Source organism: Nicotiana tabacum, chromosome 22, assembly GCF_000715075.1.
Source record: "Nicotiana tabacum cultivar K326 chromosome 22, ASM71507v2, whole genome shotgun sequence".
NCBI classification, from domain to species: Eukaryota; Viridiplantae; Streptophyta; class Magnoliopsida; order Solanales; family Solanaceae; genus Nicotiana; species Nicotiana tabacum.
The window spans coordinates 139150585-139165503 of NC_134101.1; the positions used below are offsets into that span (position 1 = coordinate 139150585).

General features: G+C 35.5%; 1 protein-coding gene across 1 annotated transcript; it reads right to left on the reverse strand.

Moving 5' to 3' along the window:
- Positions 1–804: 804 nt before the first annotated feature.
- Positions 805–11166, reverse strand: LOC107807697 (uncharacterized). Its single transcript, XM_016632133.2, has 14 exons — positions 10372–11166; positions 10187–10227; positions 6502–6571; positions 6208–6356; positions 6017–6112; positions 5439–5509; positions 2994–3055; positions 2831–2894; positions 2630–2714; positions 2242–2368; positions 2045–2118; positions 1885–1948; positions 1541–1674; positions 805–1335 (listed from the first exon to the last, which is right to left on the reverse strand). The coding sequence occupies exons 1-14, from the start codon at positions 10445–10447 to the stop codon at positions 1069–1071; spliced, it is 1380 nt and encodes a 459-aa protein (XP_016487619.1). The 5' UTR covers positions 10448–11166; the 3' UTR covers positions 805–1068.
- Between the last annotated feature and the right edge of the window lie 3753 nt (positions 11167–14919).

Genomic DNA, 14919 nt, shown 5'->3' on the forward strand with positions numbered 1-14919 from the left:
TGCATAGGATAATACCAAGTATGATGTATAATTAATATAAGTATTAGTTATACATATGTTGAAAAAATGTACCAAGCAAAGTATTAGTAATGCATAGAGCTAATGCTTGCATTATTTTTCTAATACCTCCTACCAAATGACCCCTACAGTGTTAGCACATATTCCTCTTTCAACTTTGACTTCGATACTTGAAAAGGTAAAAGGTGAGGTAGAAAGAAAAGTAAAGATATTTTAATATTGGATGTAGGGAACTATCAATTGTGTAAGACGAGATGTTGGTAGTAAAGTGGAAATAGGATGGTGAGTGATAAAGTATAAATTAACCACCAGTAAAGGATACGAGAGGATGCACTTTAATATCTTTTGTACAAAGCGTAGTAAATTATGGCATCTAATGCATTCTTCCTTGTGTTACTGGCTGATTAATGTGGAGCTTTGCAAATGGGTAAGGGTAACATTGCGCTGAAAATTTCCAAATCAAATAAGTTATATCAATCATAGACTAGAGAAATTCCCAGTACAACTTTTGTATTTTCATTAACTTCTCTACGATACAATGTTAAAGGTACCCACCCCTCCCTATGCTTATGCTTTGAGTTGCACTACATCCTCAAAAGCAAATTATTGTTAATTTGGAGTTACACTGCTTCCACCAACTAATGTAGCAGTAGGGAGATTGATGAAGTGGAGAATAGGTTAGCTGCCTTTAGTGAAGCCTTACACTACCATGCCTTGGGCTGGGCTGGTCACTGGTAGTTGTTAATCATATCAGTAAGAAAACAGAATATCTCCACCATACATTATAGAGGCCTGCACAAATGATATATATCCATTCGTACATCATTAATATTTTTGTTGCAACTATCCACCTTGGTACATATTACTCATCATTTTTTTTCGGATGAGCCTGAATGGCGTTACAATGGCCAGAAACTCTTCACGGAAAACAAACCAAGTAATAATGAAAAGTCAAATAAAGCTTTAGTTTTCATGTAGAAAATTTCAATTTACAGCACGGAGACATCCTATTATAGGATTACAAGATTCAAACAACGAGAAAATTTCTCTTTACTTTCTGATTGAAAGAAGCTCAAAGCTCCGAAGAGGGTCATCACGGCTGCCCTTTGCAAGTGAAGTTCGGGAAAACAATGATGGTTTTGGTTCGACTCCAGAATGAACCCTTTGTGTGGAAGATAAGCGGCCACTGCTCGACACTAATCTGCTTGAGCGACTATCAGTAGGTTCACCAGAAGAGCTCGGTCTGCTACTTGAAATGGCAGCCCTTCTGGATGAGCTACCATTTCTTGATGTACGGCCTCTTTCTGAATCAAATTGCTGTAAAATTATAAGCATATTATTCGTACTAGTTTGCCATACAACTGATATTTTAAAAAAAGCAAAAATATATCAACTGTTAAGATAATATTTCTACTCCTCTTTCACTGGAAAAAACAATCATCTTAAAGACGCAAGCAAACCAATCTCCTGAGATTTTTTTTCTGTTCTTTCTATTGCTTTTAGAAATAGAAGGGATCAATACCACATCTTTGGATGAAGGTATATCATCTGAAGTCTTGTGTCTTGAGTATTCGTCATGCCTGCCAGAACCAGAAGCATTCCTCCGCGTAAATGCTCCAACAGCACCAGAAAACCTGTCTCGGATATCCTGTCCCACTGGATAAGCATCAAAGAGTGATAAATTTTCAGTAACTGCCAAGTCAGTACTCAGCTTTTACATGAAAAATCACATCTCCGAACATTCACCATTTGAATAAGCAAAATGGAGTACATGCTGACTCAAGATTTTGGGCATACCATCTAAGGGAATTAAAAAATCAGAAATGGACGACAAAAAAATCCATAATTTTAGGTCAAAGATATTACCTGATGCCCTTCCCGGTCTTTCAGCAGATGGCCCAGCATTTAGTGCCGCACTTCCACTAATATTCTGGTGGCAAACAAAATTGCAGACACGTCCATCTTAAGAAAAATTTAAGAATAGATTGTCAACTATAATCAAAAACAAAGTTTTACAAGCACTAACACGTCCTCTAGAACTGGCACCAATCTGAGGATACTTCAAAATGGTCCAATCAAACACATAGTCAAACTGATAACCTGCACCAGTTAAATGGTTAAGAAGCAGAGATTACAACACGTCTACTTCACGACTAAAATTGACAGTTACAGATAAGACTGCCTGTAGATTGGAAAAAGCAAAAGAGAGGATTACAGATATACCTTCACGAATAAACAAGTCCCTGAAAAGCCTCTTCAGATATGAATAGTCAGGTTTATCTTCAAACCGTAACGACCGACAATAATGGAAGTATGATATGAACTCTGACGGATATGATTTACATAGCACCTGTTAGAAAGACCATCAAATCCTGTGTCAATTTCCTCATCTGATCACTCGCATCATCAGCAGATAATCTATATTAAAGGCACGACAGGCCAGACAAGATAATAAATTGGCTTAATAAGATGAATACATTTTTAAATCGTCCTTTTTTTGGATATGTTACATTTCAAAACCATCTATCTTGACAATAAAATGTATATACTGAAGTATTTCTATTGCAGTCAGAGTCCACTTGACACCATCATTCATACTCATAAATAGTACCTCTATTGGAGTCAACATCTTCTTCTCACTGATTTTATCATATTTCTGCTTCTTAGTACCAGCTTTCAATCCCTGCCACGGAAGACTGAGCCAAAAGAAATTGTCATCAAGTCAGTGAAGACGTCCATAGAATTTGCAAATACACCAGGACCTGGTCAGAAACGATGCCAAAAAGAAAAGGTGACACCGCATAAGTCCAACCTTCCTCTAAGAAAATACATAAGCACATAACCCAGAGATTCCAAATCATCTCTTCTGCTTTGCTCTGCCAGGAAAAAAAAACATTTTTTTAATCAGTTACAATATAATCTGTGGCTTATCATGCCTGTATAGTTACTTGACAGCCTAAATAAGATTAACCTACCAACTCCAAGGTGTGTGTTGACACTGGCATAGCGAGCTGTGCCTGTCAGATTCTTGTTTTCCCTGAGAATTTTTTGACATAATACCATGTAAAAGGCAGCCAAGACACAGATTTCTCACAAATAAGCAAAACAAAGAATAAAAAGACACAAAAGTTTGACCAGCGTAAAGTCTTTTCTTGATCTTTTCCTTTTAGTCTTTCATTAGGAACGAAGCAAGGGAAAAGGGTAGCTCCGGTGCACAAAGCATTGAACGCGGGGTCCGGGGAAGGGCACCCCATGGGAGTATGATATAGACAACTTACCCTAATACAAGCATAGTGGCTGCTTCCACGACTCGAACCCGTGACCTATAGGTCACACGGAGACAACTTTACTGTTGCTCTGAATGGACTAAGGGAACAAGGATCAAATTGTCACTATAATTACTTGGGGCAACTCATTCCGCTAGAACTTGATAATGGTCATTTAAGAGTAGAATTATACAGATGCTTCTTACTTGCCACTCCGCCACACTTTTTTTAATTAGAGGCATGTGAGGAAAAAGATGGTTAGAAAAACTCAATGAGCACAATGAGAGATGAATCAGATGCCACACTATTACTGATGTGATTACATTTTGATAATAAACAATTTTCATAGCACGCAGCGAACCATAGAGTACATCAACAAAGGACATATAGTCCATAAACTAGCAATGACAATACAAAAACTTGCCTTCCACAATATTCCTTCCAACTGTTCATTCTCGGGAAAAAATTCCTTTCAATTGTTGCATCAAATTAATGTTATAAGAAATTAAGCACCGTACCAGCAACTGATATATTACTCACAATATTAAAGTACATCAACAGAGGACATAACCCAAATCTTTTAACTAAAATACTTAATAATTATCTCGTCGTGTTAAAGTTCTGGATTCGCCTCTGTATTAAATTCATATAAGACAAAGAAAGATGAATGTATAAACTAAGGGGTCGTTTGGTATGATGCATTAGATAAAATAATGCTTGCATTAGCTTTGTGTATTAATAATACCTTATTTGGTAGACATTTTAAACTTATGCATTAGTTATGCAAGCATTAGTTATGCAAGCATTAGTTATACATCCTATTTGGTATTATCCTATGCATAACTAATGCATAGAAAACCATGGTATTAGCAATGCAATGGGGTTTAATGCATGCATTAGCTTAGTTAAAGACAAAATTGTCCTTCAAAATTTATGCTTGATTAAAATATGCTAGTTATTATATTAATGCAAGTTTAAAATAATTCAAATAGTGAGAAATAAAATTATATCTCTAGTAAATAAATAAATACTTAGCATATTTCCTTTTTTATAAATAAATATTTAGTTCTATATTACAAGGTAGACAAATCAAATAATTTTTTAAAACTTTTTCATATAAAAATATTTCTCAACATATGTTTCTTTTAAAAAGTTTTAGAGTGATGGACTGGTTTTGAGGGTATTTTTGTAAACAAGCAATTCTTTTTGAAATTGTGCAATGCTTTAATACATCAAACCAAACAATGGATAAGAAGTATGTCAGCATAACTAATACCAGCATAACTAGTGCAAACATAACTAATACCAGCATTACTAATACACCATATTCAGCATTATTCTTATGCATCCTACCAAACGACCCCTAAATGCAACACAATACCATAACCCATTGTCATTCGGCTTTTCGAAAGTTATTAGAATTTACTCGGATGATAAGTTTATAGCAATTATTTTCTGTTTTACATTCTAAGTTTGGACTCAACTAACCAGCTTCCAATCTTCACTCAGGACACTAGTCAAAATTTGCTCTCAAATAGCAAATAGTGCCTTATCTGGATTAAAGAAGGTACAACTATAGAGGCAAGAAAAACCAATAGAAAACTAAAGCGAGCATCAAAAGTCGGATTCTGTCAAACTACCAATTAAAACATCTTACACTTCAAATGCTTCCCAAAGTTTACGTGAAAAAAATCTCCATTTCATAAGTGATCCAATAACAAGCATCAATACTAATCTATCATATATTCTCCAATTGGCGTTGCATACACGAATCACCAGATTGTCCAGTGAGTATATGTTTTCATGTTGCCCCCTTGTCTTACCGCTTGATGAACAAGAAAGGAAAAATACCACTTACAAAATTCACTTTTGCTGGCCACCATAGTTCTATAATTAATGAAGTCATTTGCTAGAGAATTCTTGGCTGTCAAGTTCCTCTAGTGCGAACCTATTCTCCAGTAAATCCTCACTAATGTTTGAGAATAGAAGTATACGATGATGGAGACACGATAGGAGCAATAAAAGAAAATAAGGACGGTTCCTTTTCAGTTTTCTTTATTTTAGGGCTAATAAAACATCGTCACAAGCATTCAGAAAAAATAAGAATGACTAATTGCAGGGATTAATCGAGTAACAGAGTGGTTAATGTGCTACCTGTACGGTATATGCTTGTGAGTCTGCAGGTCCCTATACTTTTTGGCAAGCCCGAAGTCGATGGCGTACACCTGTCATCAGTATTCAGATTTAGCACCATTAGGAAAAAAACCTTGACATAACATATGCTTTCTTTTCCTCCATACATGAGTTTCATTTCCTATAAATAAATAAAATGGCAATATATAACAAACTTTCATTTCATTACCTAATAAAATTGCATTATAAGGAAAACAATTAAACTCGGTAATAATTTTCAAAGAGAAAAATCATATTTAATTTTAGTTCCAAATTACAACTCCATTTAATGAACTTCAGAAAATTGACTAAGGTACTATCCACCCCACAATGAGTATGATTATCAAAAACCAAGAGGCACAAAAAAGCCATTTTAAACAAACACTAATAATAAGAACTGAGAAGCTATTCATCCAACAGAATCACCAAATATTTACAAATCAATTTGATAATCTGAAATGAAACTAGCAAATAGTGAGTTTTCCCTCTCTGTATAGGCAAAGCATTGACTTTAATAAACTCCATCCATTCACAAAATTCTCACAGAAATGAACCAAAACCTGATTTGCTTTGCGACCAAGGCCCATTAGGAAGTTGTCTGGCTTTATGTCACGGTGAAGAAATCCTCTTGAGTGCATGTATTCAACTCTATTAATCTGAAAGACACATACCCCAAGAATATTACCCTAAAATGCATAAGCAAACAGGCACAACAGTGATTTTCCTTTAAAAATGTGAAAGAACTACTTACTAGCTGATCCGCAAGCATCAAAACTGTTTTCAATGAAAGTTTCCGATTGCAATAGTTGAAGAGGTCTTCCAAGCTCGGTCCAAGAAGGTCTATGACCATTACATTGTACTCACCTTCGACTCCAAACCATTTAAGATTGGGAATTCCAGCTTCATCAGAATCGCATAGGAAAGAAGATCAATCAGAACAAGCGACATTCAATTTTATTTTTTTTTTGAGAATGGACACATGACATTCTCATATTAAAAGGTTTTTGCAAAGAATGAGCTACAGATGTGAGAGACAAATGCTTACTTCCTCCTGAAAGAAGCATATATATTTTTGATTCATAGTGCAATTGAGGGTGCTTTGTCTTGACAGATTCCTGATATTACAGTACCAAGAGAATGAAGTCATGAGCATATAGCAGTGTTATCAAAGGCGAAAAGCGCAAAAAAGCTCTAAGGTCTGTTATGGCTTTAAGCGCAAAGTGCAAACAAAGCGTGGGCTTTAGTGAAGAAAGGCGCAAACAGGAAAAAATTACAAATATCTATGTGTAGTCCAAGACTAATATCTATAAGCATGAATACAAAATTTATGGATAAAGAAATTGAAGAAAATTTACGACAAAGTGAAATATCAATTGTTTAGGCCTCATTTGTTTGCACTTAATGGAGGTCTGAATCTTAATCATTCAGATCTCAGACATTAAGTGCGTTTGTTTTTAAAGTCTGAATCTTAATTATTCAGATTTTAATCATTAAGTGTGTTTGTTTTTTTTACTTCACAACCATTTAATGGGTCTAAATAGGTCTGTATGATTAAGATCTATAACAGAGACTTAATTTCATTAAGATGCTATCATATTTATTATTAACTGTCGCCACCACCTACCATTATCAACTACTACCATGCCACCACCACCTCCACCACCATCACGCCACCATCATCCTCAATCATAGCCACCACCATTATCGACCATCACCACCCACAATCCCCACCACTCCGACCACCATCATTCTGACTCACAATCAACACTCATCCACCTCAACTACCACAACTAATCAGCCCATCACCATCAACAACCACAGCCGACATAACCCATTATTATAACCTACCACCACCCACCCACCACCTTCCTTAGTCACACTATTACCACCACCCGCCATTATTAACTATTACCACCCACCACCACCATCCTCAATCATAATCGCCACCACTACCAATCACTACTAGCTACTACCATGAACTACCATCATCAACCAAAACTACCACCAACTACCGCCTCTAGTTGGCATTCACCCATTAGCCATCACCACCAACAACTATCATATTTTTAAAAACTATATATTTTATTGATAGAATATTACATTAGTTAGTATTTCATTTGAATTTTATGTTTATTAATTTTCAAATGAAGATAAATTTTTTTTTTGTTTTTTTATAACCGTGGTGTCCGGGCCAGCTTGCGCGCACCTCGACTAATTCCATGGATACCTACCACCTCCCACCAGCAACAAGTACCAGGTAACTCTATCCACCAAGGCTTGGATAGATGGGAAGAAATCACTTAGTGTTTTTTGTCTCCGCTGAGATTTGAACCTGAGACCTCATAGTTCTCACTCACTTCATTGACCACTAAATTTTATACATTCAGATATTAAAAATCAAACAGTCTTAATTATTTAGTATTCAGATCTTAATACACACCTTAATATATTCAGATGTGTATTCAGATTCAGATGTCTTAATCTTAATACACTTCTTGATATTCAGATGTGTATTCAGATTCAGACGTCTTAATCTTTAAAAAAACAAATGAGTTAGTGTCACGTCGTTCGGGTTACGCTCGTTAGCAAGGAAAAGTATGTCTTAGAGCCTTGATGACAATACTAAAGCGCTCGTTGAGCGAGGCAAAGCGCTCAACATGTTTTGAGCCTCGCTTCAAGGCTTAAGAGCGTCTTTGATAACACAGGCATATAGTGTGAATAGTACTGTTGCATCAACAACTAGAACCTTTAATTCCCATCAAAATAAAGATCATTTACTATATGCTCCTTTTTATTTATAAACTACAATTTTATTGACGTGAGCCAGCAAAAAGCTGGCTAGATGTCTATCGCTCGTCAAATATTTAAAGCTAATATGCAATAGATCTAGTTTTGCTTTCATATTCCAAGAGCATCATGACGGGCAAAAATAGGTTTTCTTTTCCATAGATCATGATACCAATGAACGTGGACGCTTACCGTCAGATAAGATTGCTACTTTCTGACCTCTTCAACATATACACTTCTTTTTTTTAAATGGCTAGACACTTCTTTTTCTGGTGAAAATGCATAGATAATCTACGGAAAAAGAGCGTTTTCTAAGCATCCAAGGGTGTGGTTTAGTTGTCATTGAAGTGGGTGAAAAACACGGGAGACTAGTGTTCAAATCCTAGCATAAGACAAAAACTGCTATGTGATTTCTTCCCATCTAAGAGAGTTACCATGGTACCTGTATTGGTAGAGGTAGACGGTATTCGGTGAAATAGTCGAGGTTCGCGAAAGCGAGCCAATACACCACCATTATAAAGAAAGGAGCCTTTCTAGAGTTGTCATTACATTTCTACTTGACTAGAAAACCAGTTCTAGGAAATGAAGTCATATACACAACTAGAAACATATACTTTCTAATTTCCCAACTTATAGATGCTTCGAATCAACACACTTTAATAGATCATTCAACCAAAAATTCTACAGATCAAACAATCATGCTTTTTCTCATGCTTAATAATCATCTCTTTCTAGAGAGATCTAATAAAAAGTATACAACTCAAAATATTGTGGCAATCAAGGTAGTTAAGGTGAAGAAGGATTTCACCATCCAACCAACCCATTATATCTGAATAGACTAAAAAAGATAAGGTGAAGAAGGATTTCACCATCCAACCTAGAGGTGGGCGTTCGGGCAGTTGGGATTGCATATGAAATTTCGATTTGGATTTTCAATTTTCGGATTGACGAAATGAAAATCCAAATCCAATCCAAAAAAGTTCGGATTGGATCGGATTTTTTAAGTTCGGTTTCGGATTAATCGGTTTGGATATTTTGGATTTTCGTTTTTGAGCTTATAAGTTGAGATGTCTCTTCTTTTTACAAAAATGAATATCCAAATGAAGTACTCATGTTAAATTGCCTGAAAAGTTCTTCATTCTCACCACAATCATCCAAATGAAATATTAAAGTAATGAAGTTATTATATAAAAAAATAAAAAAATACAATAGAGACGTTAATACGATAGATAAGAAGTGAAAATAGTAAAACATTGTCCAAATAGAAAGTATTCTCATAATAACTTAGTAACTAATATTGAATATATATGATAATCTCTAATCGGTAGGGTATTGTACTTATTACTATTGACATATGGATAATGGACTAAATATAAAGTATAAGAATTTTGGATTTTCGGATATCCACAAATTCGAAGTACCAAATCCAATATCCAATCCGAAATCCAAAAATTTTAAAAATTAAATCCTAAATCCAATCCGTAATCCAAAAATCCAAAAAAATCGAATTTCGGTTTGGATTTCGGTTTTGCCGAAAGTATGCCCACCCCTAATCCAACCAACCCATTATATTTGAATAGACTAAATAGGACTCTATGACAAAACCCTGAGGATACTAAAGCTAAACATCAAGCTAACAATAAGATGCATTAGACAGTACACAAGAAAAACAAAACAACATAGCAGCATCAATTCCCCAGATAGTCAGTTGTTCAACTACACCTCAATTACAGACTGATTAGGGTCGAATACATGAATCCTCATTCCTTCTAGTATATAGGGTCCATTTCAAAAACTAAATAATTTGTCCTTTGAGACAAATCTTTAGGTGCTTTAAAATTAGAGGTTCTCTAAAACTCGCACTCATCCCTAAACTGATTTTTCATTAAGAAAAAAAAAGCAATAGGAAAGAAATATGGCATTATTTGGTTGGCAGGAAATACCAGCTTAATGGCAACTTCTTCTCCATTCTGTATATTCACACCTGAATCAAATTAAGCAGAAACACAAACAGGCGACACACATGAGTTTAGCTACTACTAAGAAAATAAATGTCAACACCAAGAAAATGGAGTTGATCATATAAGCAAATCCAATGCAATTGACGCCCCAAAAGCAAAGAACATACCTAAATAAAGCTCACCAAAAGACCCACTTCCGATCTTCCTTCCCAGCTTAAACTTCCCACCCACAACATGATCCATCGTAAACTAAACAACTCCACTTCAAGATTTCGATAACCAAATAATAAAAAGCAACAATCACACGTTTTTACTAGGAGTTTCACCTAATACACCAAACCCCAAAAAACCCAAAATACAATTTTTACCCATAAATCTATCCTAAATACACAACTATGGATCAAATGCCAAAAACCCAGAAATGGAAAGCACCAGTTTAACTCAGAAAAATGGGAAGAACCAATTAAGGTTACCGATTAAAAAAAAATTAATTCTTGAACTATCGTTTAATAAATACAAACCCTTACAATATTCAAGTACCGACAAGAAATTGAAACCCTAATTGACAACCAAAATCATCCGATCTCCATTGATTGTAATAAAAAATGTATAATCAATGTGCGAACCGATAATTACATGCAAGAACTGTATACATATGTCTTCTTTTGTTCTGCTCTATTGGCAGATAAAAAGAAGAAAGGGGACAAATTAGCGAAGTTTAAGGAAAAAGAGAAAAAACAAAGCGCTTTTTTTTTCACCCAAAAAGGGGAAAAATAAAAAGGGATGAATTGATTTGTGTAGTGTGTGTTGTGAAAAAAGCTAAGGCGGAGTGAGTAAAGAAAGAATGATTGCTTGAATTATACAACGTGCGGGTGGGGAATCGGGGAAAAAGGTGACCATGGTTTTATCTTGTTTTTTTTTTATTTCTCTCTTCTTCTTTTTTATTCTGTTTGCTTTTGGTATTTTCCGAGTTATTACGAGAGATTATAAGTAGACACTTGGACATAAAAATTATAATTTTTATTAAAAAAATATTTGGAGTTAAGTTGAAAAATAATATTTAAAATTTAAAATTATGTCTGGATATGTTTTTCACTTAAAAAAATATTGCAGTTTTGTAAGTGGGGCCAAAAAAGTGTTCTTTTAATTTTTTGAATTTTTTTCAAAAACCTGCAAATTTTATAAACAAACACATTTTTAAAAAATAATTAAAATAAGGAAAAAAATTATGAACAAACGGGGCCTAAGGTTAGTGTTGTAAATTACTAGTTAATGTGGATATTTGCTATTTCATTATTTTTATTATTTTTATCCAGGGTGTAAATAACCTCTCACTACTTCTTATTATTATGGGAAGGAAAACATTAGCGTAACTGGTAAAGTTGTTGTCATGTGACCAAGAGATCACGGGTTCGAGCCATGGAAACAGCCTCTTGCAGAAATATAGAGTATAATAGACCCTTGTTGTCAGGTTTTCCCACGACCCCCGCGCATTGCGGGAGCTTAGTGCACCGAGCTACTCTTTATTATTATGATTGTAACTCTCACACCTCCATAACTGTCATGACCCAAATTTTCCTCAGTTGGGTATCGTGATGGCACCTAGTCTTAGGGACTAGGTAAGCCTAACATTAAATGAAACAAAAACAACATTTAAATAACATCTAACAAATTGAAATAGAAACCTCTTTAAAATTTTCAACTTCCCAAAACCGGTGGTACAAGTCATAAGCTCTACAGAGTTTACTACAACTTCTAAATACAACTGTTTGGATATAAGTAAAAACAATGTGAATACAAAATAGGAAGGCGACTCCGAAGCATGCGAATGCAGCAGCAAGTTTACCTTGAGTCTCCTCAGCAAGAATCTACACAACTACTAACAATCAAATACCTGGATCTGTACAAAAAAATATACAGAAGTGTAGTATGAGTATACCACAGCGGTGCCCAGTAAGTATCAATACTAACCTCGATGGATTAGTAATGAGAAACAGTCAAGACACCTACTAGTCTAATAAACTGAACAAGTATAAGTATAGGAACAACAACGTATGATTGCTACATAAAGACTACATAATATGACTAACAATACCATAATTACAATAAGAAAGGAAACAACAAGTATCAACGGAATACCTTAATAATGACACGGAAGAGTGAACGGAAACACAACGTAAACCCGAAATCGCGGTGCAGCAAGAAAAAGTAACAACTCAGCAACTACAATCGCTTTCACATCAGATTTTATTCAACAACTCCTTGAGGTACCGAACCTCGGACAAATCACAACTCACGGGTCACAATGGCTGAACCTTAACACTTGGCATCCTGTGCTCTCATCACACCTCATAATCGCACTGATGACTCACGTGCCAAATAGAGTCATTCTCACATAAAAGGCAAGTAAACAAGGGTGTGCATCTATACTCAACAATATCAAGAAGACCTCTTATCCGATAAGGGTGCTTCTTTTGCATTGCATTTCTTCATGTCTTGGTTCACTGTCGTTCTGAATAAGTCAGATGGTTGATCGAGAAAGCACAACCTAAAGGTGCTCATTTTGTGCAAGTGTCGTAACATAGTTCATACCAGCTAATAGGCATAAGAAAAAGAACGGACAACACGTAGAATGTTTGCAGAATAAAGGGATCTACCGGAATATCGTTCTGTAGTCCCAAAGTATTTATGCAGAATAGGGGGATCTACCAGAATACCGTTCCATAGTCCCAAAGTAAATATGTAGAACAGGGAAATCTACTGGAATACCGTTCCGTAGTCCCAAAATAAATATGCAAAATATGAGGATCTACCGGAATACTATTCCGTAGTCCCAAAGTAAATATGCAGCTCAACCAACAAAGATAACAGTTACAACACGACAGAAACCTCGTGCATCACCACAACAAGTACAACAGTAATAATGACAATAATACAAGGTATGACAAGTAAATCAACTCAAGAACTTTAAATCACAAAGAAACGGTAGAGCTCGTTCACAAGGAATAACCACAGTAAAGAATGATAGGCGTGAAGAGAACATCTCAACAAGTGAAAACTAATATGTAGCAACGATTCCATAATATACAATGCAATAACAAGGAAACTAACACGAGTCGAATAATTCCGAATAATACTAAGTCGACTGAAATATAGGATATCTAACGTCTTTTAAGGTTGAGCAATTACGAAGGTTATTCAACAATTCAATTAAAAATAAGCGGTGGAAAGATAATCGCAACCTCAATTAAGACTAAACAATTATAGGATGAGATAATATTAATTTCAAATAAGGATAAGCAGTTATGAAGGTAACATGACAGTAGAAGAGGTAAAATCTTCAGTTAAGTCAAATAAGAGTCAAATAGGCAACAAGAGTGAATCCTAAAGCAATTAATTCTATCTAAAGCATGTAGGGGTGAAACTAGTAAATAGGAACTCAATCATATCAAGGACAACTTCATACTCCGTGAATATAAGGACCTAAGAATCCTAAAAGGCCAACTTTTCACAAAAAGTCCGAGCACACACTCGTCACCTCGCGTACACGGATTACAATTAGTATAGGAAACTCAAATCCTAAGGGGTATTTTCCTCCACACAAGGTTAGGCAATATACTTACCTCAAACAAAGCTCAATCAATCGGTAACAATGCCTCTTCCTAGACTTTTCGACTCTGAATAGCCCAAATCTAGCCACAAATAATTCAATACAATCAACACGAGCTAAATGAATCAATTCCAAAAGAAAATACTAAGCTTTAAGTCAAAAGTCAAAAAGTTAACAAAAAAAGCCAGGCCCCGGACCCACGTCTCGAAATCGGGTAAAAGTCATGAAATCTGAATACCCATTCAACCATGAGTCCAACCATACCAAAATTAGCCAATTCCGATCACAACTCGACTTTCAATTCCCCAATTTATAGTTTATGAAGTTTCTACAATTTTTTCCAAATTTCCATCTCAAAGTACTAATTAAATGATGAAATCAGTGATATATTTATGTATATTAACCAAATCCGAGTTAGAATCACTTATCCCGATAAATTTCTCAAAAAACCCACGAAATATCGTCTCAAATCGAGCTCCCAAAGTCCAAAAATAAAATAATACCCTAAACCTCGGTTATATAGTATATCCTATGAACTCCCAATGTGCGGTCCGCACAATTCCAAGTGCGGCCTCACATCCCAGCTTCTGCAGTCGTACAAAAATTGTGCGGTCGCACTCTTGGTGACTACATTAATAGGCTTTAGTATTTTGGCTATAACTTTCTTTACAAATATCCAAATGATGATTTCTTTACCTTTCTGGAAACTAGACACGAAGGGCTATAACTTTTGTTTTTAATCATCTCAAAATTCGTTGTAGATAAAAAGATATAAGCTTCCAAATTCCGACCAGCGAATCTGAGAATTCCTGAAGTGTGGCCTGAAGTGCGACTGCACAAAATTGTGCAGTCCGCACAATTCCCTTGAGGTCTGCACTTCCCCCTTGCCTCAACACTCCCAAAATGTGCGATCCGCATTCCAAAAGACTCCAGAATAATATTAGAGTGTCGAAAAGCCCGAACTCGCTCAAAACTCACCCGAGCCATTCGGGACCTCAACCAAAGATGCCATCAAGTTCTAAAACACCATACAAACTTGGTCGAGCCCTCTAATCACATCAAACAACAACAAAAACCCGAATAGCATACCAATTTAAGCTTAATG